Source organism: Macaca thibetana, chromosome 5 (genome assembly GCF_024542745.1).
Source record: "Macaca thibetana thibetana isolate TM-01 chromosome 5, ASM2454274v1, whole genome shotgun sequence".
Lineage (NCBI taxonomy): Eukaryota > Metazoa > Chordata > Mammalia > Primates > Cercopithecidae > Macaca > Macaca thibetana.
In genome coordinates this window covers 31103092-31130667 of record NC_065582.1, presented here as the reverse complement: position 1 = coordinate 31130667, position 27576 = coordinate 31103092, and the positions used below count along the sequence as shown (strand labels likewise).

Here is a 27576-nt window from a genome sequence, read left to right as displayed (position 1 = left end):
AACTAGATTCGTTATATTCTGAATAAGGGTTTGTTTTGATAGATTGCATATAATGTCTGATTGCACACAATATTATCTGATTTTTAGGTAATATTTCAGATAGAAATTGTTCAAAATTTAAAATTTACCAGTCTGAAAAGAGGGTGAACAATTTATTTCAATTGTGGAGGGCAGGGCAGAGGGAATAAATTACTTTGTTGGAGAATACATGTCTATTACAAAGAGACCTTAAGTGTACATTAATTTTTACATGGTGAACATACCCTTGTGGCTGTCACCCAGATGAAGACAGAGAACACTACCAGTACCGCAGAACTTTCCTTCAGCCTTTCAGTAGGATTTCCTGATTTCCTATAATTGTATAAAAGTCTTTATCAATTTGAGAATCTATTTAATGTCTTTAAGAGTTCATAAGTTTTCTGGCCTGTTTCTTTACTCTGGAACTCATGCTGCAGTTTGATATAATTTTCTTTGATATTCAAGGTGATCCACCTGCATTTTTTTTATTTTATTTATTTATTTTTTTTGAGATTGAGTCATGCTGTATCAGCCAGGCTGGAGTGCAGTGGCATGATCTCGGCTCACCACAACCTCTGCCTCCGGGTTCAAGCAATTTTCATGCCTCACCCTCTGGAGTAGCTGGGATTACAAGGCATCCGCCACCATGCCCAGCTAATTTTTGTATTTTTAATAGAGATGGGGTTTTACCATGTTGGCCAGGATGGTCTCGAACTCCTGACCTCAAGTGATCTGCCCACCTCAGCCTCCCATGATGCTAGGATTACAGGCGTGAGCCACTGTGCCCAGCCTTCTTTGATATTTGAAGTAATTTTGTTGTATACTTATATTACAGTTTTTCACTTGTAATTTTCATAAATAAGACATTAAACCTGGCAAGTTTTATGCATTGTGGTGACATAAAAACATTTTTAAAATACTACAGGACTTATTTTTTGTTTGTTTGTTTTTAGTTATGGGTTATTGATGAAAAGAACTGGAAACCTGGGAGAGTAGATCACACAGTTGGTTGGCCCTTGGACAGACATACCTATGGAGGATCTTTCCTCTATCATTTGAATGAAGGTGAACCCCTAGTAGCTCTTGGTCTTGTGGTAAGTTATATTCCCATTATGGAAAATTCTACTGCTAGAGTTATATTACCATCAGTGTTATAAAATAAGGGTTTTGAATCTGAAGACTGTAAAATGCTTATCATTTAAAGCGTACTTTCTAATTTTATCAGTATGTAAAGTGCTTCTGGCTGCTGTGTCATTAAGTCTACTAAACACACATAGCAATAGTAATAGTAGCTGCTACACTCCAGGCACTATGCTGGATGCTTTTCTGAGATTTCTACATAAGTTTCATAATAACACTGAAATAGGTATATCTTTATTTTACAGATGAGAAAACTGAAGTCCAAATAAGTTAAACAACTTACCCATATACACCCATTAAATAACAGGCAGAAATGCCTGACCTTGTCTGACCTCAAATTCCATTTCCACTGTGGCATGCTACCACTGACAATGAAATTAGCACTAAGTTTGAACTTAAAACTTTTTAAAAATACAAGCAGTTTCTCCTTTTTTGGCCTCCTGCACATCGTTGCAGTAAATTACATACTGAACATTACCAAGAATGGAAAAATTAGTTTCTGTACCTTGCAACTGGTGGCAGCTTTATAGTTTAGTGTCATGATTAGACCTCCATATGATACACTGTTAAATTTATATGTTATTGGTGTTTTTTGACCCCCAGTCAAATGTTCATCCCATCACCTTTGGATATTTATGCCTGACTTAATTGTATCAAAGGAAAAAGATGTGGTCAATTTTAACACTTTGGTAAAGCTTTATAAAATGTAACCTTCTATATTTATTTTCCTCTTTTTCTCTAAGTGTAGTTTACATCCTTTTTCTTTATTTTTGCCTCAGTTGTACTATAGTATAGATTATTAGTTTATTTCAAGTTGGTATTAATGTATAAAAAATCATTACAGCTGCTTTCATAGAAACATAATCTGAGATGCTTACCTACAGATACTGTTCTAATTTGTTTTTTTGTTGTTGTTCATTTTTATTTTCTAATCTCATGATAGATTCTGTTTTTCTAATTTGGACTTTGAGTTCCAGAGCACAAGAATTTGTTAATATGTTCTAAATTTTCATAATTTTGATGATAATAAACACATGCTATCCTTTTCTTTACCGTTTCTTTTCCAAACAGATTTTATACAATTTTTAATTTACATTTGCATTACTGCACATAGTGCTCCAAATACTTTTGAGTACAAGAAATTTAACATACATGTTTTCTGATACACATTGCTCACATTTTCACTTGATTTAATTTGAAATAAAAATGCCTAATTTAATATAAATGTAAATTTTTAAGGTTGGTCTAGACTATCAGAATCCATACCTGAGTCCATTTAGAGAATTCCAGAGGTGGAAACACCATCCTAGCATTCGGCCAACCTTGGAAGGTGGAAAAAGGATTGCATACGGAGCCAGAGCTCTCAATGAAGGTGGCTTTCAGGTAACTCTTCCAACTTTTATTTTCCTTATTTCTGTATTGTAAATTCAGAATTGAACATATAATGTAACAAATTTAGATAAAGAATAAAAACAATATCAAAATAAGTAAAGTATGTAGCGTTTATAAATAAACTGTATCACATAGTACTTCAAAATTACGCCATGAATTTAGTTTTAAGTATATATCAGGCTGGGCACAGTGGCTCATGCTTGTAATCCCAGCACTTTGGAAGGCCGAGTTGGGCAGGCTGCCTGGGCAACATGGCGAAACCCCGTCTCTACAAAAAATAGAAAGATTAGCCAGGCGTGGTGATGAGCGCCTGTGGTCCCAGCTACTCAGGAGGCTGAGACAGGAGAATCACTTGAGCCTGGGAGGTGGAGGTTGCAGTGAGCCAAGATTGTGCCATCCAGCCTGAGCAGCAGAATGAGACTCCATCTCAAAAACAAAAACAAAAACAAAAAATAATATATTGATCTCTAGAGATAAATTCATGGACATTTTGTTTGTTTGTTGTTTTAACCATAAATTTAAAACTGTAATCCATAATATTTCTCTTTATTCCTTAACTGCCAGGAAACTCAAAGGCAAATTTAGTTTTCAGCAAACAAAATTCATTCATTCCAACTACCTAGTAACATTCATGCCTTTTAGATTACCTCTGTTAAGCTTTTACCTTAATTGTCCTATTTTTATATACATTCAGAATCTTCTCAAATATAATGTATTCATTATGTATTAAACAGTGAAATAAGACCTAGTAGCTAATTGTCATAAAAGCTGTTAATACTGTTGTAGAAATGTTATCAGACGGTTAAGATGATCTAAAAATCTGCTGTAAAGCTTGTACCAAATTATTTGGAGCAAGTTCCTTAACTTTTCTGGCCTTAAGAGATCATCTGTAAAATAAAGATGATCCCTCTGTCTCTAATATTCTAGGAATCTAGGACTATCTTGGAAATTGGATTTCTTTTTTAAAAAATTATTATAAAAGTAACAGATAATAGGAAAATTTAGGGAGGGAAAATTGACTTATCTTCTTTTTTTTTTGAGGCGGAGTCTTGCTCTATCGCCCAGGCTGGAGTGCAGTGGCACGATGATCTCGGCTCACTGCAACCTCCGCCTCCCAGGTTCACACCATTCTCCTTTCTCAGCCTCCTGAGTAGCTGGGACTACAGGCGCCCACCACCATGCCTGGCTCATTTTTTTGTATTTTTAGTAGAGACGGGGTTTCACCGTGTTAGCCAGGATGGTCTCGAGCTCATGACCTCGTGATCCGCCCGCCTCGGCCTCCCAAAGTGCTGGGATTACAGGTGTGAGCCACCGCGTCCAGCCTTTACTTATCTTTAAAAGTGAGGTTCTAAATACTTTATTACTGTAATAGTATTTCATAAACTCAAAACCATAGCTACATTAGAAACATAATCACTAGAATCTTAAAATATTGCTGTCCCCAAAGTCTGTCATGAGATTACTTCTCATGAGATTGTTTTTGTTTCTAGGGTAGCAATTCCTTTGGTAGAAATATGTATTGAATTACATAACTGTATTCAAGCCTATTAAACTTTTTAAAATAATGTCCATAATAGTTACTGTCACCCTAACCCTACTCTGTAATTTATAAAGGTTTCAGTATATTCAATAGTACACACAGATTTTTATTGAAAACCATCTACCTTGTGTACTTAAGCATGTCAAACATGTCAAATGATTTGCAAATTGACAGGAAGAGATGACTCTTCCCTCCCCCCACAACACACACCCACACTCTTTTCACCTGTATTTTCTGATTTCATTGGCCAGAGATTCAGAAAGTTATTTCCAGTTAAGGTCTTGAAGACCTTAAGAGGCAACAACGACTATAAGGGATGGTTTCTGTAGTTCAATACCAGAGAAGTTCCTCTGAAGGTGTAGCAAGCACCAGAAACCACCAGGAGAGTGCAGTATTCCCTCCCGAGCGTGATGCCGCCCGCTCTCGATGCTGCTTTGCTCAGCTGCCATTCGGCATTGATGATTGTTTTTCCCTTCCTTAGGGAGAGTGGGAGGGAAAGGATGCAGTCTGAGTGGCTCCCATTTAGGTAAAGAAAAAGAAGAGACAACAATTCGAAACGTTCAGTTTTGTTTATTTTGAGCTAACAAATACTGTCTAGCTTTTTTCTCCTTCTTCAGCTGACTATACCAAAACTCACCTTCCCCTAGTGGGTTTCTAATTACTTGTAGCCCTAGTTTAATGAATGTCCCAAACAAGGTGCATAGCTGCCAGTAACCCAGCCCACCCAAGGTAGGATCCTCCTAGAACTTAAAAACATACTTTTTCCTTGGGCATAATATTTTTATTCTTAGGATTTAAACACCTATTTTGGACGAACTTGAACTCATAGTTTATATCCTTTTATTAAATTTCACATTCTTCTGGTTCTTCAATCAAACTTGGTGTCAACAAAGCCACAGCCTTATTTGAGAAAAGCATTGTCATCATCTAAGTCCCTAATCTTTATCTGTTTTCAGCTAGTAGCACTCCAGATAGCACCTCCTCCCCATTGTCTGCTCTGTGGTCCTGATTTAATGCTCTTTTACCTAAGTGGTCCTAATACTGAGTTTGGTCTGAGAACCACAGTCATAAATTCATTCCCCACATATACTGTGAAAGGACCTGATCCTTCTCTCTTACCAGCATTCCTTCTGCCCCCTAGTTTTGCTTTTCACTACCATTCCCTCATTGATGAGAGTTGTGGCGACAGAGTGCTCACCATGTCTCTTTTGCAGTTGATGTCAATAGTTTTGTTAACCCCCACCTCTGAGTCCCTCTTAATACCATCAGCCAAATGTACCACTCACCATTTTCTCAACAAAGACCCCATGGCTTACTTTAAGAAGTCCTCATAGAAGAAAAAAATACAGAATGTGGAAAGAACAGCACTGCTTGGCTCTCTTTAAACTATAAGAGTACATTTTCTCATGCAAACCATCTATAGTTCAGTTGCTATATTGTGGGGTACATATAGACATTTATTGTCTAAACTGAAAAATATCCCATTCTTTATTACATTTTTTTTTATCAGAAATGTATACTAAGGTCCAAAGAATTGTCTTTATTTAATTTTGGAAATTCAGCTTGTCCTTAATCAGAATCTATTGTTTAGGGTGGTAGCTAGTTGCAGTGGTGCCATGATTAGAGCATAGGTTTATATCCCTAGCTGTCAAAGTAAAACAAAGAGGGTGTATAGTATCCTTTGTAAGTCTTGTATTACCCCGAATGCATGTAAAAGCAAATCACAGTTTTTTTATATGCTCTTTGAAATTTTCAGGTCCACTTAATTTTGGGGGAAGAGAGGGTACAATGTGATATTTCCATACATGTGTATAATGTTTAATGATCAAATCAGAGTAATTAGTATATCCATCACCTCAAACCTTTATCATTTCTTTGTGTTGGTAATATTTAAAATCTTTTCTTCTAGCTATTTGAAAAAATAATAAATTATTCTTTATTATAGTTACTCTACAGTGCTATAGAACAGAACTTATTCCTCCTATCTAGCTGTATTTCTGAATCCATTAACCAATCTCTCTGTATCCCACCCCCACTCCCAGCATCCCTTTCTACTCTTCCCATCCTCTAGTAGCCACTGTTCTACTCTCCACTTCCATAAGATCAACTTTTTAAGTTTCCATATATGAGTGAGAGCATAGGATGTTTATCTTTCTGTGCTTGACTGACTTAACATAATGTCTTCCAGGCTCATCCATGTTGTCACAGATGACAATATTTCATTCGTTCTTCCAGCTGAATAGTATTCCATTGTGTATATATATATACCGTCTTTTGTTGATCCATTCATCTGTTGATGGACATTTAGTTTGATTCTGTATCTTGGCAGTTACTGTGAATAGTGCTGCAATAAATATGAGAGTGCAGATATCTCTTCCACATACTGACTTGCTTTCTTTTGGATATATACCCAATAGTGGGACTGCTGGCTCATATGGTAGTTCCGTTTGTAGCTTTGTTTTCCATAATGGTTGTACTAATTGACATTCCCACCAACAATGTGTGAGTTTTCCCCACATCCTCACCAGAATCTTTTTTGTCTTTTTGATAATAGCCATTCTAACTAGGGTGAAATGATGTCTCATTGTGGTTTTGATTTGCAAGCAAATCACAATTTAGATAACAGCATTCAGGTTTAGAGAATATTTTAACTATGACATGGATATCTATAAATAAAACATTCTATTTAAAACATATTGATGCTTCAGTCCTAAGTCTGTCCCATGTAGATTAGTTATGAGGAGGAAAAAAGAAAAACTCTCACAGAAAAATAGTCATAGTCCTAATGCTCACTCTTAGGGCAGGAAGAAGAAAACTGCCCTTGCTCTGTTTTATTCCTTTGCTCAATTCATTTTCATGTATTTATTTTTCAACCTTTCCCTACAGCTCTAGAAGACTTTAAGACTGATTTGGAGTATTCTGTTGTGTTTGTTTAATTTGAGCTAACAAATGTATTCTGAATCTTTCTTTCCTCAGTCTATACCGAAACTCACCTTTCCTGGTGGTTTACTAATTGGTTGTAGTCCTGGTTTTATGAATGTTCCCAAGATCAAAGGTACTCACACAGCAATGAAAAGTGGAATTTTAGCAGCAGAATCTATTTTTAATCAACTAACTAGTGAAAATCTCCAATCAAAGACAATAGGTAAGAAATTCCTGTGTAAAGTAGAAAAAAGAAAATTGCTGGGTTACGTGTATTTCAATTGACATTCAAAGATTTGTATTGCATCTGTCACTTTAGAAGTATTAAGAAGCATGCTATGCAAAGAAAACTACATGACCTCAGTAATTACAGTCGGTGATTTTTTACTACAATGTTCTGTTTTATTCACATCAAAAAAGTAAAAGAGTAAGAGTGGTAGCCGGGCACGGTGTCTCACGCCTGTAATCCCAGCACTTTGGTTGGCTGAGGCAGGTGGATCACCTGAAGTCAGGAGCTCAAGACCAGCCTGGCCCACATGGTGAAACCCCGTCTCTACTAAAAATAGAAAAAAATTAGCTGGGTGTGGCGGCAGGTGCCTGTAATCCCAGCTACTTGGGAGGCTGAGGCAGGAGAATCGCTTGAACCTGGGAGGTGGAGGTTGCAGTGAGCTGAGATCATGCCATTGCACTCCAGCCTGGGCAACAAGAGCAAAACTCCATCCCCCCCACACAAAAAAGAAGTACCAGTAGTGTCCCACATAGTTAGAAACTATTACAAATATGAAAATACTGCATTTATATTGCACACATATTTATATTGCATACATGTAATATACACAATTAAGATACCTCCCAAATACTAAAGTATCAATAGAACACCTTTGCAGAAGGCAGAATTAGCTACCTATTCTTCAGCAAGCTTTGTAAGTATAGGTATATGACTCTTCTGCTGTGGTGGAGAGAAACAGCCAGCACTTATACCTCAGTAAACCTTTAACCTAAAAAGACCCTTTACCAACTCCAGCCACACTGGCTTCTTTACAGTTCCCGGAACATGCCAAGCACTCTCACCTAATGGTCTTTGGTCACGGCTGGCTCCTTTGTTCTCTTTGCCTTTGTTTAAGTAGCACTCACAGTGGTTCTGCCTTGACCACACCAATTAACGCACAACACACAGCGCACACCCACCCAGTTCCCCTTGAATGGCCTTTTCTAGCACATTTTCCACCTTTTGGTACATTGTATCATTTACTTATTTATCACCTTTTTATCTTCTGCCACTTGGATGAAAACTCCAAGAGACTAGGGGTGTTGCTTAGTGTGAATCCTAAACACCTGGCACACAGTAGCGACTCCATAGATACTTGATAAATGAGTCTTATTTCTTAGAATCCCCAGTATATGTTCCTCTAGTTAGAGATATGTAACCAGGTTATGCCTTCAAATCTTTGTAGGAATGGAGGCCTAGCATGGGGAGATGAAGTGGAAAACAGAAAGGGCAAAGGGCACTTCAGGGAGAATGGAATAGCCGAGATGGAGTGCAGGGACTGGGTAGAAGTTTTTTTCTGATTTTCTTGTCAAGTATCATTCCTTGTTGGACCACCAGCCATACCTGAACTGTATCATGTGCATATAGTACCACGCATAGATAATACTGGAGCCAGTATATCACCAAAGACTAGATTGAGGGTTAAAGCCTAAAGAAAAGGGGAGTGGAGTCAGAACAGGAAACAATAACTGGAAAAAGAAGTCATGTGGAATCCACCAAAGGCCGTAAGGGAACCAATTTGTCCTCTTAAATATTAAGTGCAAGCACTGAGTTTTCTCTATGAAGTGGTGGGTTTTTGTTTTTAGAGACAGGTTCTCACTCTGTTCCCCAAGCTGGAGTGCAGTGGTGCAATCCTCGGTCTCTGCAATCTCAAATTCCTTGGCTCCAGCTGCCCTCCCACTTTGGCCTCCCAAGTAGCTGGAAATTACAGGCTAGTGCCACTGTGCCCAGTTCTGTCTCTTCTTCTAAGCATACCAGTCATATTGGATTAGAGACCCACTGTACTGTAGTAGACCTCATCTTAACTAATTATATCTACAGCCACTACTAAGGTCACAGTCTAAGGTACTGGAGGTTAGGACTTCAAAACCTATTTTTTGGGGGACATATTTCAACCCATAGCAGGTAGAAATAGTTTAGAGTTGTAAATTAAGAAATTTTTTCACTGTTACAGGTAGCATGAACTTTTTATTTCTTTTTTTTTTTTTTTTTTTGAGACGGAGTCTCGCTCTGTCGCCCAGGCTAGAGTACAGTGGCCAGATCTCAGCTCACTGCAAGCTCTGCCTCCCGGGTTTACGCCATTCTCCTGCCTCAGCCTCCTGAGTAACTGGGAACTACAGGCGCCCGCCACCTCGCCCAGCTAGTTTTTTTGTATTTTTAATAGACACGGGGTTTCACTGTGTTAGCCAGGATGGTCTCGATCTCCTGACCTCGTGATCCACCCGTCTCGGCCTCCCAAAGTGCTGGGATTACAGGCTTGAGCCACCACGCCTGGCATGAACTTTTTATCTTAAAGCTTCTCAGTTTCACTAAAATTTTAAACTAATTTTCCATGCTACCAATATAAGAAATCAAATGCCTTACTGCCTATTAATAACATCTGTATCTAATGGTTGTCTTTGTGGAAGATGCCAACATTTATACATGAGAGTCTTCAGTGTGGACCATGTTTTTAAAAATTACTGAATATTCACCATCAGCCAGGTGCGGTGGCTCATGCCTGTGATCCCAGCACTTTGGGAGGCCAAGGCAGGCATATCACTTGAGCTCAGGAGTTCAAGACCAGCCTGGGCAACATGGCAAAACCCTCTTTCTACCAAAAATACAAAAATTAGCAGGGCATGGTGGCATGTGCCCCTAGTCCCACCTACTCAGGAGGCTAAGGTGGGAGGATGACTTGAATCTGGGAGGTGGAGGTTGCAGTGAGCCATGATCACACCGCTGTACTGCAACCTGTGTGACAGAGCAAGACCCTGTCTCAAAAAAAAAAAAAAAAAAAAAAAAATTCACTCATCAGGTATCAAAGTAGCAAAATACTTTAGCGTATTTTATGCACATTTGGGCAGTTTCGCACTAACATTTCATGTTTTCAATAAAAGGACTCCATGTAACTGAATATGAAGACAATTTGAAGAACTCCTGGGTATGGAAAGAGCTATATTCTGTTAGAAATATAAGACCGTCTTGCCATGGAGTACTGGGTGTATATGGAGGGATGATTTACACTGGAATCTTTTACTGGATATTGAGAGGAATGGAGCCATGGACTCTGAAACATAAAGGTAATTCAAATGAGAGTATGAGTAACATGATCATTAAAAAATCATGAATGGGATCCATTAATTTGACAAAGTGATCGTTTTAATGTTTTAAACTTGCTTGGAGAAATTATAAATTTAGTATCTAAGAACAGTATATTATTACTTGAGGGCTAGTCGTATTTCTTTCGTGTAATAACATTTTGAAGTTTTTATACAAATAGGCTTAAGAAAAAGTACTTCAAAATTATATTTTGTTAAGCATTTCCCTCAAAATTGTTGAAGGTTCTGACTTTGAACGGCTCAAGCCAGCCAAGGATTGTACACCTATTGAGTATCCAAAACCCGATGGACAGATCAGTTTTGACCTCTTGTCATCTGTGGCTCTGAGTGGTACTAATCATGAACATGACCAGCCGGCACATTTAACCTTAAGGGATGACAGTATACCTGTAAAGAGAAATCTGTCGATATATGATGGGCCCGAGCAGCGATTCTGTCCTGCAGGTAATAATTTCCATCCATTCCTAAATATTTGCTTTAAACATTTTAGTAATGTGATTCTGTTCTTTTAAAAACTGATTTCTGTATCTCCTTCCATTGCTTAGAAATTGTAAATGACTTCCTCCGGCTTCCTTTAGGAAACTTATACTTTTAACTACTGGTTTTGTTAAGCCTAGTTCAGATGACATTTCTCAAAAAAAAAAAAAAAAAGCCCTTTGTGTACGGCTCAGACTAAGATGAAGATTCTTGAAGATGAAATACCTCTCTTTGCATGTTCATGTGACTATTTAAAGTCATTTCTGTACGTATGGGCAGCTCAACTGTACGTATTTGGGTGCATGTGCTAGAATAACACATTATGGTTACATTCAGTCCAAAAAATGCTCTGAAACTTTAAATTCACCATGAATATTCTTTTAGTGCTGAGCTTTCAACTGAAATTACAGTAGTAGGAACGAGATCTCAAATGACATGGTAGAACAAAATAGTACTCAGATACTTGAAAACTAGTACATTCACAAAAGCAGCGATAGTGTGACTTGGTCTTTTGACTTTTGTCGTTACAGTGGGTTTTAAACTCCCTGAGGTTACTAAGGACTGGATCTAATTTGGTTTTTTAGCTGTACCATCAGGCTCCTCTTACCCCCAGGCACCCATGGTCTGAAAATAAGAAAATTCCAGAAACAAGTAATTCTCGAGTCTTAAATTGTGCACGTTAAGTTTTAAATTGTGTACCATTCTGGCTTGTCCCACCCTGGATGTGAATTATCCCTTTGTCCAGCATATTCATGCATAACATTCGTTATGTCACTTGGTAGCCATCTCAGTTATCATCAGATTGACTGTCACAGTATCATGCTTCTGTCCAGTAACTCTTAAAAATGTCCCCACAACGCAAGAGTAGTAATGCTGACAATTCAGAGATGCCATGAAGTGCTTCCTTTAAGTGAAAAGGAGAAAGTTCTCTATAGAGAAAAAAATCCTATGCTGAGGTTGCTAAGGTCTACATAAGACTGTATCTTCTGTGAAAGAGGAAAAAGAAATTTGTGCATTTTGCTGTTGGACCTCAAACTGTAGAAGTTATGGCCAGAGTGTGGCAAGTGCTTCCTTAAGATGGAAAAGGCATCACATTTGTGGGTGAAATACAGAACAGAAATGTCTTCTGAATGACAGCGTTCAGTTGGGTACTACCTGAGGTTTCAGGTACTGGGGATCTTGGAACTTGTCCTCTGTGGAGAGAGGACAACTGTGAATAAGGGAGAACTTCGAGGTTGTGTGGAACTCAAACACTGAGTGTCGAGTACCCTTGATAGTGAGACAACTCAGCCGAGTACTGCTGTACCTCCTTTTATTATGTACATGTAATTTCTACTCACATCAACAGCAATGCACCAAGGTCTTCATAATACCCTCTGTGGGTCAGCATTCAGAAAGCAACCTTTAAGGTTTCTGTGGCTACTCTTTCTTCAAATTTCTATTTTTGAATTTAAAACATTTTTAAAGTTAGGCACTTCAATATGATTTATTTTTACTTTTCAGGAGTTTATGAATTTGTACCTGTGGAACAAGGTGATGGATTTCGGTTACAGATAAATGCTCAGAACTGTGTGCACTGTAAAACATGTGATATTAAAGATCCAAGTCAGAATATTAACTGGGTGGTACCTGAAGGTGGAGGAGGACCTGCTTACAATGGAATGTAAACTGCAGCTAACCAGTTTCTTTAAAGTATGGCAAGCTAACTTTAAAATGTTTAGAGATTAACAGATGTCAAAATGTCTTTCTGCATAGTACTGAACAGAATATACACAGAATGATTATGAAATAAAAATTTTATACTATATCTAAGATTGTCCCATAAAAAAATTATGAGTATTTCTTTTAAATAAACTTTATAAGAACGCAGCATCTTCCTACCTCTTCAGTTCTTCAGAGATTCAGTACCAAGAGCAAAATTCACTACTGGACTTTACATTTGACTTGCCAATGTTAAGTATTCAAATATAAAAATCAATATATATTCTAGACCAAAGTTTTATTGAAACACAGCCATACCCATTGGTTACACATTGTCTATGGCTGATTTTGAGTTACAACCACAGAGTTGAGTGGGTATGACAGATTACATGGTCCACAAAGCCTAAAAACTTTATGATCTGGCCCTTGCAGAAAAAGTATGCCCATCCCTGAACAAGTTTGTGTGTTTGTGTGTGTGCGTATTATCTATAAGCATGAAAACTTAGCATCATCCAACCACAGATACATCAAAGAATTGAAGGAAACAATATACAAACTAAACTGTCATCTCTTTATTCAATAAGATGTGTCTTTACAAGTTTAAAAAGACTGGACACCATTATCCTTTATGAATAATGCAGATAACCATTTTAAAAAACATTTTACTTGGTCGGGCACAGTGGCTCACACCTGTAATCCCAGCACTTTGGGAGGCCAAGGCAGGGGCAGATCACGAGGTCAGCAGTTCAAGACCAGCGTGACGTGACCAATATGGTGAAACCCTGTCTCTACTAAAAATACAAAAATTAGCTGGGTGTGGTGGCATATGCTTGTAATCCCAGCTACTTGGGAAGCTGAGGCAGGAGAATCACTTGAACCCGGGAGGCAGAGGATGCAGTGAGCTGAGATCGCGCCACTGCACTCCAGCCTGGGTGACAGAGCAAGACTCCATCTCAAAGAAACAAACAAAACCACTTTACTGACTGTATTGTGACACGTTTATTAAGCATGAACCCCTATCAGTACTCCTAAACTGTAAACAATGAGGAACTAAGGTGTCAAAAGAAACACATTAGGGATCATATTAATAGACAAAAACCTTTACATTTTCTTATTGCATTTACACAATCAACACACAATAAGCAAAACTGAATCGTTTCTAGGCAAACATTTTTGCATATACTGCCTTCTCTTTCTCTTTCTGTGCCTTTATCTTTTGTTTGACTTTCAGCAGTTCCGCCTGGATAGCTGTCAAAGAAATATGCAATGTGAGTTATTTCTCAAAATAGCCAAAAAAATTATGGTGACCAACAAACTGTTTTAATGTTAACTACCCCTTGAAAAAACTTCTCCATAAAGTAAGTAAGCCCTAGTAACAGAAAATCTGAGCAATCTCACAAACAACAGAAATTCAACGTAATTTTAGAGGACTGTCAACTGAGAGAACTCAAGCACATCAAGACTTGCTTTCTCCCTCTACATTAGGGAACGGTAACTGCTTCCCTTGTTTCATTTTAGTAATAAGAGACCAAAGACATTTTGTAATATCCAGATCTAGTGTCACTATTCATAGTTGGTTTATTTGAAAAACAAGCTTATTTTTGTCATAGTTTCCTAAAACATATAACCAGTACTTCAGTACTAAGGTTATGGCTACATTCAGCTTGAAGAATGGTCCCAAATGTTAAATTTACCATGAATACTGTGTCTTACGATGCTGAGCTCTCGACTAGAATAACCAGAATAGGAACAGTCTCAAAGGATACCATAAGACAAACAGTATTTAGACATACAAAAAACTACAGAGATGATAACTTGAAGAATAAATAACGTGAAAAACTAGTATATTCTTGAGCGGGAGTAGAATGTAAGCTCTTTGAGGACAGGGACTTTGACTGTCTTGTTCATTGCTGTATGATAACGCCTGGCCCAACAGCAGGCATTCTGTAATATCTTTTGAACAAACATCTAAAATCTGGCAAAGTGAACAATGGTTCCTGAGGATACATTTTTAAATAACAAAACTAACTTTCACTACACAAGCTGCCAACTTACCTTTATCTTCTGGTGCTATCTCCTGTGCTTTCTTAAGATCAGCCTTTAATTGGAAAAAAACATTTAAGTTAGGTGTATGATTTATAAAGGTAGTTGTCTATTTTAAAAAATTAAACATTTGGAACAAGATTTACCAATGCTTGATCATATTCTTTTAATCCTTGCCATCCTTGAGCTCTGCGGTACAATGCTTTGGTATTTGATGGGTCTATTTCAAGAGCCTACAAAAAAGTATAAAGCTAGTATTTATATCAAATTATTACGTATTAAGCTTATATGCCAGATTTCAATTCATTGCCTATCAACTCCAAACCCATCCTTCACTGCTCTGTGAAAATGGAGCTGAAACCTGCAAATAGCTCTCCTCTGCCAGTGGGCAGTAAGTTTTGTCAGCAGAGGGCACTGAATGGACATGGGGGAGAAAGACATTTCTCTACCAGTTTCCAGTATGCTCCCCACACTGTGGTTTCAATCTCCCAAATAGGCCTGAACTAACACTTATGAGAGAAAATCATTTTGAAGAAAAATTTGTATATACTTTTTACTTGAATTGTAAGTTTTTTAGGAACATTAATAACTTAATAACTCTTAAGTTATAAACTCTTAAGTTTTTTTTTTTTTTAAAGACAAGGTCTCACCTCTGTGACCCTGGCTGGAGTACAGTGGCCTGATCACAGCTCACTGCTGCCTCAACCTCCCAAGCTCAAGTGCTTCTCCCACCTCAGCCTCCGAGTAGCTGGGACTACAGGTATGTGCCATCACACCAGGTTAATTTTTTTTTTTTTTAAGACAGGGTTTCACCATGTTGCTCAGGCTGGTTTCAAACTCCTGGGATCAAGCAATCCACCCGCCGTGGCCTCCCTAAGTGCTGGAATTACAAGCATGAACCACCATACCCAACCTAGGTTTTTTCTTACAAAAGGTCTTTTAACCTAAAAGACTTTATGCATCAGGTCTCTCCCCTAGAACAAACATTTTAAAATTATCTTTTGTTTATGTAACATCTTTTAACGGCCCATACTTAGATTTTATTATCTGCCTCACAGGTCAAAAAGAGATCCGGGCTGGGCACAGAGGCTCTTAACTGTAATCCCAGCACTTTAGGAGGCCAAGGTGGGTGGACAGCTTGAGCCCAGGAGTTAAGAGACCAGCCTGGGCAACATGGCAAAAACCCATCCTACAAAAAATGTAAAACTCAGCGGGGTATGGTGACGAGTGCCTGTAGTCCCAGCTACTTAGGAGGCTGAGGTGGGAGGATCACCCAAGCCCAGGAGGTTGAGGCTGCAGTGAGCTTTGATTGCACCACTACACTCCAGCATGGGTGACAGAGCAAAAAAAACAAACAAAAAAGAAACCCAGAGTGAAGACCCATCTTTTCTTTTGATAAGTTTTTTCCTCTGTTGTATGCTCCCTTCTAAATATATTCCTATCCCTTATGTCATCTACCCTACCAAATTAGGATCTCATTTTAGTTCTACTTGCTCTGAGCATAGCTAGTCTAGGTACATGGCTTAATATGTAAAATTCTTAAAATGTTTCATTTGGAAAACTTTTCAAACTGTACAACAGGGAAGAGAGTCATAATTGCTCTATTTGAGGAAGGTAAAACTGCCACCTTTCTAGCTTTATCAGTTAGCATACCTGGATGGCCCTCCTAAAGATAAATGACCTGTTCCAATAGAACCCATTCTCCATACACAAGTCCTGATGAACCTAAATTGAAACTGAATCACTTATTAAGGTTCTTGAGGGTATGGATCTTTTAATTAAAATAACTCGTCTCTGTTAGGTGCTTAAAATGTGCCAGGCACTACACTAAATGCCTTACATTATGTTATATAACTTTCTATAACTACTCCATGGTAGCTCACACCTGTAATCCCAGCACTTTGGGAGGCTGAGGCGGGTGGATCACCTGAGATCAGGAGATTGAGACCAGCCTGGCCAACATGGTGAAACCCTGTCTCTACTAAAAATACAAAAATTATCTGGGCATGGTGGCATGCGCCTATAATCCCAGCTACTCGGGAGGATGAGACAGGAGAATCACTTGAACCCGGGAGGCAGAAGTTGCAGTGAGCCGAGACTGCACCACTGCACTCCACCCTGGACGACAGAGCCAGACTCCGTCTCAAAAAAAAAAAAAAAAAAGAAGAAGAAGAAAAGCCACACCTGACTGACTCCATAACCCACATTCTTAATCATTCCTAACTTTGTCTTCCAATGCCTAACATATAATAGGTGCTCTTAAGTAAATACATGAGCTGATATATGTGCTTCGAGAAAAAAAGGCAAGGATCTTCATGGCTGTTGAGTGACAGTTATAAGCAAAATGAATGCAGGGAAAGAATTGAGGGTCCAAAATATTTAGAAACAAAATGTTTTCTTAAGCCTCAATAGGTCCTATGCAATAAGATATATTAATATATATAAAAATTGCTACTATTCAAACTAAGTCTTAATCCAACTTAAAAAGTTGGAACTTAAAAAGTTCAAGATTAAACAGACTTACCTCCAAACAACTGTCAATTGCTCCCTGCCAATTTGACATCTTCAGTTTACAAGCACCAATATTCAGTACACAGCTTAAAGCTATAGGTTGCAGCTTGGCTCTATCTGCTGTCTCAATAACAGCCTTTGAACTGTCCACGTATCTGTAGAACGCATTAATAAAAGCAGTATGAAAGGCCACATAAACAGGAATTACTCTTCTTCTGTATGTCCAGAAGTGTTGTCATTTCTGATATAAAAAGCTCTAAAAATGCTATCAATAATCTTAATGATCACACTTTTTAAAATTTTTCTTAAGAAGGCTTAAAAAAAAATTATTTTTGTTCCAACTTTTTTCCCCAAAGTGTTCAAAGAGGCCAATGTAAGACCAATTCCCAAATCTAATTATGCACTAGTAACACTTTTCTATTTTTGAAACTCAGGTCTCCACTATGTACTTTCCAACATAATTATGTTTGGAACCAGGATTCTCATAATAGGAGAAGGGAATTCAATAGGGGAAAGATGAAGGAGAACTCTATTGCGTTGATTTTGCATTGTCCCTGAAAAGGGCCCAGAAACTGAGCACACTTGGCCCCCAGAATTTGGTTTCTAAAGCTTCCTTTCTCTGAAAGAAATCAGAGGTCCTTGGAAAAACTGCTGGATCAGATCTGAAAGCAAGGCAAGATGAGCTTAGAACATCTTGTGCAAAAAAGCAAGCAAGTGCTCACAGACTAATAGGCACATGCCAAAGGAAAGGGGCCTTCCACTGAACAAATCTGGAACCCTTTGGGCATGAAAAAGAATGACAGTAATAGTGTACTGACAAACAGAACTGAAAACTACCCATAAGAAATCCTCTAGTCCCTGCTACTTGGGAGGTTGAGGAGGGAGGATTGCTTGGGCCCAAAAGTTCCAGACCAGCCTGGGCAATATAAGGAGGCCTTGTTTCTATAAAAAGAAAAAGAAAAATATCCATAGGTCTACAGTGATACTTAGAAAATATGCAGGAGGCTCTTGCAAACAGAAGAATGCTAGTTAATAACTGTATGATGATAAAATTAGAAGATCAGTATAATAACAGATTCAGGCATGGATTTTCAATGATGCCAAGATCCACTGGGTGAAAGGTTGCTGGGGACTAGATATTCACACAATTTCACAGTACTACCTCAGACTACATAACAAATGCTTCTGGCTGACACTACTTTAACCACGTGTGTGAACTCAAACAGGCCAAAGGGAAATGTGTCTTCAGGATGTGATATCATAGGTGATACAAAACAACACCTAAGTCTTTTTGCCAAAATATTACACCTCAAACTAATCTTAAGGAAACAAACACATACAGATGGAAGTCTATAAAAACAACTGACTTGGACTCCACAAAAACGCAAATGAATAAAAAACCAGGGGAGGTAGGAAACATAAGTAACTAAAGAGATACTATCACTAAATACAACATATAATCTTAGTTTGGCCCCAGGATTTTTCTAAAAAATTGAAACAACTGGGGATGCTGGAATATGGATTACTTTATTTTTTTTGAGACAGAATCTCACTCTGTCACCCAGGCTGGAGTGCAGTGGCATAATCTCAGCTTGCTGCAACCTCCACCTCCCGGGTTCAAGTCATTCTTGTGCCTCAGCCTCCTGAGTAGCTAGGATTACAGGTGTGCACCACCATGCCCAGCTAATTTTTGTACTTTTAGTAGAGACGGGATTTCACCATATTGGGCAGGCTGGTCTCCAACTCCTGACCTCAGGTGATCCACCCACCTTGGCCTCCCAAAGTGCTGGGATTATAGGCGTGAGCCACCATGCCCAGCCTAAATATGGATTGATATTACCTATCAATATTACTTTGGGGTGTTTTAATGGTATTGAACTTATGTAGAATGTCTTTGTTTCTTAGGAAATACATGCTGAAATACTTAGGGTAAAGTATCACAGTATCAACAACTTCCTATTAAAACAGTTCTGTAAAAACATAAACAGCAAAAGTTAAAAACTGGTGAATGTAAGTAAAACATATGAATAATTATGTACTACTCTTTCAACTTGTCTTTTGAAATTTCTCAAAATAAGCTGAGGGGAAAAAAAGGAAATGCAACTATTTCAATACAACTGCTTATTCAACAAGTAATTTGAAAAAATATAATGAGCAATTCTTAATTTTAGTTTATAATTCAATTTATAATTTCTTAAAAATAATTTGATAGAAATAATATTACCTTAAAACTTTTGCATATTTTTTAATGGCCATCTCCCAGTTCTGGGATTTGAAAAAAGTATTTCCAATATTTTTTAAGTCTTCTGTTATTAATAAAATTTTATCTACCTGTATAAAAAAATACAAAAATGTTGGATTTTAGTAAGTAATATAGATTAATGCTAGATTCTATCATATGAGAGACTGAAACAAAAACTCAAACTTTTAGTACTAAATATTTTCACTTACTAAAGTAATTAAAGTTTGACTAATCTGCAAGTACTCACGTCTTTTAAATCTACATCCGCATCCTCAGGGAAATCTGGATGACTGTCGCCAGAGCCATCTTTTGGGAATATTCCCCAGTCATCTCCTTCCTTCAATTCTCCACATTCTGCAATAATGCACAACTGTAAAAATAACCCTAAATTGTAGAAGTGCACTATCATAATAATGAGAGATAAGTTATACAGCTGAAGTCAGTGCAACACTGTCCACAGATTTATGTGAGGAGGCTCATTTATTTACTATAATGCTGTTTTATACATTCCAACTAATATGACAATGTTACATTTACATAAGCGTTTTACTGCTACTTAGGAGCTCAATAAACACAGAATAAATTGGCAATTTTATCACTGTCTATGTAAGTGGCATCAGGTGGGGCATGAGCTTCCGGTTTACTACTATTCTCGTCACACGCTGAGTGACAGCCTACCTCCTAGAAGTAACTGAGCTTCCAACTCCCACTCACCACTCACAACCCTGTCACTTAGGCTGGGTAGTATTACGGTCATTTAGGGGTTTTTCTTTTTCTTTTTTATTTTTTAAGAGACAGCTTCTCACTATGTTGCCAAAGCTGGTTTCCAACTCCTGGTCTCAAGTGATCCTCCCACCTCAGCCTCCCAAAGTGCTGGGATTACAAGCATGAGCTATCATGCCCAGCCAATATTAAGGTCATTTTGATTCACAGACATTAAGTACACAAGGGTCTTCAGAGATAATCTAGTCTAAACCCATAAATAATTTAGACAGGAGAAAACAGGTGTGGAAAAGTTAAGTAACGAGGTCAAGGCCATGCCTCTAGTTAATGCTACAATCCAGACAAGATTTTAGGTTTATTATCCTCATGCTGCTATGTACTACTATACATACCGACTCAAAAGTTTTGCAAGTATAAGAAGGCTTAATGTAAACTAGCAAAGATAACCAAAAGAAAGTTGAAATAATAAAAATCTCCTTTAAAACTACCCTAATTGTCTTTCCCATTGCAGAAAAGTAAAAAAAAAAAAAAAAAAAAAAAAAGTGGCAGATCCAGGCTCCTATACCCAAAATTATTGTAACATTTTTCCAGCTAATAATCACTGATCCTTTTACTTACATTTCTTTAATATCGCAACTAATAAGCTGGGCACGGTGGCTCATGCCTGTAATCCCGGCACTTTGGGAGGCCGAGGTGGGCGGATCACAAGGTCAGGAGTTCGAGACCAGCCTGGCCAACATGGTGAAACCCCGTCTCTATTAAAAATACAAAAAAAATTAGCCAGGTGTGGTAGCGTGCACCTGTAATCCCTGCTACTCTGGAGGCTGAGGCAGGAGAATAGCTTAAGCCCAGGAGGCAGAGGCTGCAGTGAGCCAAGATTGCACCACTGCACTCCAGCCTGTAACAGAGCGAGACTCCACCTCAAAAAAAAAAAAAAAGATAGCAACTAAGATAATAAGTGCGTTTCACTGTAACTTTTTACTTACTTTAGCAGGTTTTTCACCTTTCACTTCCACATTTTCCAATATCCTTGTCACTCCTATTCCTTTAATTACTTGGCCAAACACCACATGTTTCCCATCCAAATGAGGAGTTGGAACTGTTGTGATAAAAAACTGAGAACCATTTGTGTTGCGGCCTGCGTTTGCCATGCTCAGTAAACCCTCCCGATCATGCTGTAGAATAAAAATCATTAAAAGAAAACCAAGGTTAGATGTGTTCTTTCTGAATCGTGTGTTAGTCTGAACTGTTCTTTTACTGAACATAAAACTGAGGTGCACTATACTACCATTTAGATCAAACTGTACTCTCTTTTACTTTTCACTTATGACATTTTTAATTACTTTTTTTTATAAACTGCAACCTTTAATTCACAAAACATGGGACACACTTAATCACTTTTTAAACTTTAAAAAACCTTATCAAAGTAAATAGGTGACAGAAACAATAGTCCGGGGGAAGCTTATTTCTAAACCGGCCATGAGAAGATACTTATACTTCACCTTTAAAATGAAGATGCAGCATTATGAAACTCTTGTCATATATTTTGCCCTTTTTATGATGAATGCTCTTTTTTTCTGGGAGGATCTGAATAGTCTTCCAAATTCATAAATATGCCTACAGTATGAGTTTTCCTTTACGTATCAATAAACTGGGAACAGTAATGGGATATTGAATTTACCCAAGACATTCAGTTTGATACTTTCCTAATCTCAAAAGAATCCAAATCATACAGGATTTGGATTAGGTTTTCATCCCAGATGAATCAACTCTTCAGAGAGTGCTCAAAAGAAACTGCTGCATGCATCTTGAAATCAAAATTCTACCTTGGCATAATACTGTCAAAGCATCTATGAAACCCAATTTCTGAACCTTTTCACTTTATCTCCTAGGCTTTCTAAATGTATTCCTTGTTGGTGCACGCACCGTAACTCTCATGTTATATAATGTCTCACGACACCCCCCCACCCCACCAAAATGCCTTTTACTCCCCTCAATCTAAATCAAATTCAGATTTTAAGGCCACCAAGTTTATAGAAAGCAAGAACCATGTATCTTGTCTATAGGCCCCTTTTCTCTATATCAACCTGATCATCACATAACCTTTAGTTTTCATCCTTCTGGTAGCTTCCTTTGGTACAACAGTAACTAGAACTTTATTTCCTTGACGTGTCTTTCCTCACCCACGTCCCTTTTTAAATTCTGCATCAATGCTACGGTTCCTGCCTAACCAAATTTCAGCCACGTTGCCACCTTGCAAGACCCAGTCTGCACAGCCTATGTAGCCAGTCATTCCTCCTCAGTGACTTCCATAATAATTCAGACTGCATTAATCACATCTTTCTCCTACAGTATACAGACAGTATGTATTAGCAACGTCATACAAGCAAGGTTATTCAATCAATTTAGCATTTATTTATATACCATTATCCTCCAGTAGTTCCATGTATCTTAATCTTGTCTCTGAGGTAGGATTATAAATTCCTTGACATCAAGGCCTTTCATTTTTATAAACCTTTGGTGCCAGTGATAGTGCTGCACATAGAATTGTAGTCTCAATAGACACTGGCAGGAAGACTGATGACATTTTTTCAAATTATCCTAATAACCTTGCTCATATTTCTTATTTCTAAAAATATCACTTTACTTTTGTATTTACATGTCCATTCTTATAACTTGAATGATGCAATATACCCCCATTACATCTTGGGACAATGAAGATAAGAAGGCACAGGCACCACTAAAGTCCTTTAGGAGGTTGGACATTTAACTACATCTACTATTGTGCAAATCCCCTGACATCCTGGATATTAGTGATGGTTTTGTTGCTCTTCAAATTCAAGGATAAAGATGCACAAGTTACCATCCTTCCAACAACGAAAACATTTTTCCTGGAAACAATTTTGCCAGATGCTGGTCGCATGTAAAAACTCATTGGCTTAACTGAAGCATATAAAAACTGGATCACAATGAAATAATGCTAAATAAATCTTTACTGCATGAAAACTTTTCCATATTAAAGAACCGTTATTTACAAAAGTGATTCCTTTTACAAGAAATGGGAGAATGTAAGCACACTTGAGACGTTTTTTGGTGTCTTAATCCAACAAGTATTCCAGATATATAATGATCTTTTTATCAGCAATAACATTACCTTATAGTGGAAATTTTCATCTTCAAATTTTTCACCATAAATACTTTCTCCACCTGTCCCATTCTGATTTGAGAAGTCTCCACCCTGAATCATAAATTTCTTAATAACTACAAAAAAGGAAATGGCTATTAGTGACTGAGACATGGATGCCTTTAGCAATGCTTACTAATGGATATGTGTGTAACACAACTTTCTAGTGCATTACTCTAGTCATGTCACTCTCCTGTCTGCCCTTCCCCACCCGTCCCCGCAATTTCAAATGGGTCACGCTTTTCACCGTCTGAATCCAACCTACTTTCCCTGCCTGATCCCCGCTAACATTCAGAAAATCGGTTCAAATGATACCTCCCCTATAAAACTGTCACTAAAATCCCAAAGCTCTATGTCCTAATTTTTCTCCCACAGTATCTTGACTCTGCCTACATAACATACGGCATCATGATCTGCCCCTTCCAGCAAACAATGATGTCCTTAAGTACACCAACTGTATTGTTTTACATCCTCGTAACTATGTGCATGTACACATATTAGTTACTCAACAATGTCTGCTGAATAAAGACCAATTATTCCCAGTAGATTTGTACTGCCCTAATGGAAAATTTTCAGCAAATATATCACTTTGTGTCAAAGGTTACCAAGACTGCTTTCATGTTCAGAGAACCCTAGAGCTCACACAAATCAGTATTTGGTGGGATCACAGTGGTAACGATACACAGTGAGATGATGAGGGCGAAGACACAGGCTGAATCTGGAAAAATCCATATGCAAGCTTCCTTATGCTTTCTCCCTCCCATGAAGTGCCACAGAACACACACTTCCCCCAGCAACAAAAATGCAGCAACATGTACACAGTATCTCTGCCCAGGAAAGCCAATTAGACACTCAGCACCCAAGGTATTTATTGGGCACACTCCACCTAATATGTACCAAAATTCCAGACTCCCCAAAAGAAAGCACACGTTCATGTTTGTACAAATAGACTAGGCAGAGTAAATCACTCTATTTAGGAAATGGCTCAAGTGTCAAGTTCCCCAACTCCAACCAAGTGCTACTCTTGCAGGCAGACCTTTCTAAGGACAGCAGTCTCACACTTGCTATGTTAAATATTTTCTGCATGTAGTTTATTAGCATATTTTGAGTTTTTATTAAACATGAAAGTAAATAGTTTAAATACTTTTTAAAAAGTTAATTTTTTCTTAATAAATCGTTTAAAAAAACATTGCTCATGTGATTATTGCTTATTTGCCTATTTATTAAACAAATATTTACTGAGTTCCTACTCAATAACTATACTAGACACTGAAAACAAAATGGTGAAAACATACAGTTCTTGAACCCATAGAGCCTGCAGTCTATTAGGAGAGCCATTATCACTAAACAAAAGTATGATTCATTACCAAGTCTGATAAGCAGTAGAAAAGGGCATATTTTGACCACATTATCACCCATGTGCCCAAAACACTGAATCTTCAAATCTGCTGCCTTCCCAAGCACTCATGTCCCAAAATTACACATAACTTTTTTGTTACCAGGCAATGAAGCTACCTAAGCTCGGCTGACTATGGCCTTCCTTTCTCCATCAAATCATCTTAGAGTGAAGAAGAATGAGAAGATGGGTAAAGCCAGGGAAGTCCATTTCTCTACAGATAAACCTTAGTACCATGAGTAATTCCACCTCGCACAGCCTAACCTTTAAGAAACTGAGTTACTGCCTCAAATGGGGAAGCTAATAGTACTTTTTGAGCTTCACTTCCTACTTAGCGTTTTCTTCCCTAACTCCTAAAGAACAGGACTTGTCTATGTGAAGAATAACAAGATTCAGAAAATTTACACATACTTCGATGAAAAGGGCATCCTTTGAAATGGAGAGGTTTCCCAGTCGTGGGTCCAATGCCTTTTTCTCCTGTACACAGTGCACGAAAATTTTCCGCAGTTTTGGGTACAATATCTGCAAACAATTCTAAGACAATTCGACCAACTAAAAGAAAAGAAAATCTTGTCAGTATGCAAAACAACCAAATAGGCAAATGATAAAAAGGTTGGTATAATTATGGTAGCAGATCAATCATGAATTACCAAGTTCCCTTTTATTGTAATTTTTCTTCTTTGCAATTTCAAGAACACATTGTTACTAACTATAGTCATTATGTTATACAGTAGATCTCTTGAATTTATTCCCCCTTTCTAACTGAAATTAGGTCTCTTGTGATCACCATCTACCCAACCCCTGAAATCCATCATTCCATTCTCTACTTCAAGGTCAGCTTTTTAGAAACCACATGTAAGTGAGATCATGCAGTTACTTGTCTTCCTGTGCTCAGCTTATTTCATGTAACATAATGTCCTCCATATTAATTCACATTGTCAAAAGTGACAAGATTTCATTATTTTTTATGGGTGACTAGTACTCCATTATGCACATATACCACATTAAAAAAAATCCATCTGTAGATGGAAACCTAGTTTGATTCCATTATCTTGGCTATCATGAAAGATGTTATAATAGTGCAGATACCTCTTTGACATACAAACTTCATTTCCTTTGAATATACTTACTAGTAGAATTAGTGAATCTTATTGTCATTTTTCTAATATTCAAATTTAGTCTACCTACTGTCATATAGGTATATAAACAGATTTGAAACATCATACCAAGGATCATAACCAATTATAGTAGCCAAAAGATTAGCACCATGTAAGAGATATCATTCAATACAAATAGTTTTAAATCCTGAATAATTTCTTCAAGAGGTACTGAGAATCTCCAATCACCAAGCAACCAACAGGAGAAAATTAAACAGTCTTTGGATGGGTGAACTGGCCACGTGTTATGTATACCTGCAGCCTTTGTGCTCTGAGCAAACTGCCTCGTGCAGCCTCTGAAGCAAAAGCTGTAAAAGTTCCTCCTCTAGACAGCACGTAAGACAGGTGAGAATAAACCTAGCCCTAGCTAGTTGCAACAAACTGAATGTACGTGTAAACGTGTGTGTGTCCTGTACACGCATTCAAATACACTGCCTGGCCAGCAATTCTAACATGTTCCAGAACAAGGCCAATCCAGTTACAAAGCAACACGCTCCTTAATTCACCAGGCCTTAGGAACTTCTGAGCGGCTATGTAACCTAGGCAACACCATCACTACGTTGAGCGCATTTTCCCAATGGCAAATTAAGAGAAAATGCTGGCCCATCTGAATGGACCTCTAAGTTAAGAATCAGTAATAAAGCAAAGGCAATAAGCAAACAAGTCCCTTTAACGTATAAATAATACAGCACGTGCTGATATATTATCTCATGTGGCAAATATAGTTCCTGGGACCCCGCAGACGCATATCCCAGGATATGCTTTCTGAACTGTCCCACTGCAAACATAAAATAATCTTATTTCATGCTAACTTGGTAGTGCAGAGGTGGCATGGAAGTGTAACCAAATCAGGAGAGGCAAACCTAAAGGACGCCACAATTCCCGAACTAGAAATTTCCAGAAACTTCCGCACGACCGATGGCATTGATACAAAGGCGCTGGATCGATCTAGCCCTAGATGCCCGGGCTTGCTCCGGTGGACCAGTCTAGGCAGCCATCCCCTCCGCGACACTGAGCAGCCACCGGCCGGAGCCGCCTTCCACCCTTGGAATCTCCCAAATCCAGGGAACCCCCGCCTTCTCGGGGCTTTTCCGCCAGTGTCAGACTCCGCTCACCTCGCTCCCCTCCTATGTCCACGTCAAAGAAGACTCGAGGGTTACTGGGGTTGGAGGGCTTGACTTGGGGGGACGGATGCGACATCTCGACTTGCAGACGCGTTTGGACGCAGGATCCCCGCACCTCGTGGCCGCCCGGCACCTCAAACTCCAGAGCGCTGGTCTCCGCCGGAGACTAGCAGCGACGCTGACCGGCCACTTCCGGCGCGAGACCGGAAGCCATGGTCTGACTTCCGACACCGCCCCGCTCCCCCGCGCGGTGTTTCAAAGCGCGTGAGCGACTTCGTAGCGAGAACCGCGTACCCTCCGCCACCTCTTCCTGGCTTCTCACTTCATGGAAGTTACGGTCCCATTTCTCATTATTCTTCTCGCTTGTGTTTCGTTGTCTTTCCTACCATCGTGGCGTGGAGAGCTTTGGAGTCAGCCCCATGCTAGCGTCAGCTCTGCCACCGACTTGGGTGTGATTTCTCAGAAACTCAGTTTGCTCGTCTGGAAAAAGAGAATAAAAACGCTGACCTCGGAAGGTCGTTTTGAGGATTAAAGACGTGAATCAGTGCAATGCCTGGCACAAACTGGTGGTACCCAACCAATAGGAGCCTTATTATTGCCATGTCGTTGCAATTTGATGTTCACATTACAATGTAAG

The 27576-nt window shown here is 38.5% G+C and overlaps 2 protein-coding genes and 1 non-coding gene across 3 annotated transcripts in view; 2 read left to right on the top strand and 1 right to left on the bottom strand.

The window, feature by feature from the left end:
* Positions 1–12666, top strand: part of ETFDH (electron transfer flavoprotein dehydrogenase) — a 37890-nt gene extending 25224 nt beyond the window's left edge. Inside the window, exons 8-13 of the mRNA XM_050792612.1 lie at positions 972–1112; positions 2398–2541; positions 7067–7235; positions 10160–10342; positions 10604–10825; positions 12362–12666. Coding sequence (XP_050648569.1) covers positions 972–1112; positions 2398–2541; positions 7067–7235; positions 10160–10342; positions 10604–10825; positions 12362–12525 — 1023 coding nt within the window. The 3' untranslated portion in view covers positions 12526–12666. The remainder of the gene's footprint in view (positions 1–971; positions 1113–2397; positions 2542–7066; positions 7236–10159; positions 10343–10603; positions 10826–12361) is intronic.
* On the top strand, positions 4389–4606 carry LOC126955917 (small nucleolar RNA U3). Its single transcript, XR_007726187.1, has one exon. It is a non-coding gene; the product is annotated as a small nucleolar RNA U3 (small nucleolar RNA).
* A 450-nt stretch (positions 12667–13116) lies between the features above and the next one.
* On the bottom strand, positions 13117–27146 carry PPID (peptidylprolyl isomerase D). The gene is made up of 10 exons (XM_050792613.1): positions 26931–27146; positions 25070–25210; positions 23233–23339; positions 21065–21253; positions 19603–19725; positions 19338–19444; positions 17127–17268; positions 14749–14835; positions 14615–14657; positions 13117–13807 (listed from the first exon to the last, which is right to left on the bottom strand). Exons 1-10 carry the CDS (start codon positions 27013–27015, stop codon positions 13719–13721), a joined length of 1113 nt encoding a protein of 370 aa, XP_050648570.1. The 5' UTR covers positions 27016–27146; the 3' UTR covers positions 13117–13718.
* Between the last annotated feature and the right edge of the window lie 430 nt (positions 27147–27576).

Excerpts from the sequence above, each read along its gene's own strand:
- PPID (XM_050792613.1), bottom strand. The coding sequence starts at position 27,015 with ATGTCGCATCCGTCCCCCCAAGTCAAGCCCTCCAACCCCAGTAACCCT. Across the intron at positions 21,254-23,232 it reads ATGAAAATTTCCACTATAAG|CATGATCGGGAGGGTTTACT; the intron begins GTAATGTTATTG and ends TTTATTCTACAG. Across the intron at positions 13,808-14,614 it reads GATAGCACCAGAAGATAAAG|CTATCCAGGCGGAACTGCTG; the intron begins GTAAGTTGGCAG and ends TTTCTTTGACAG.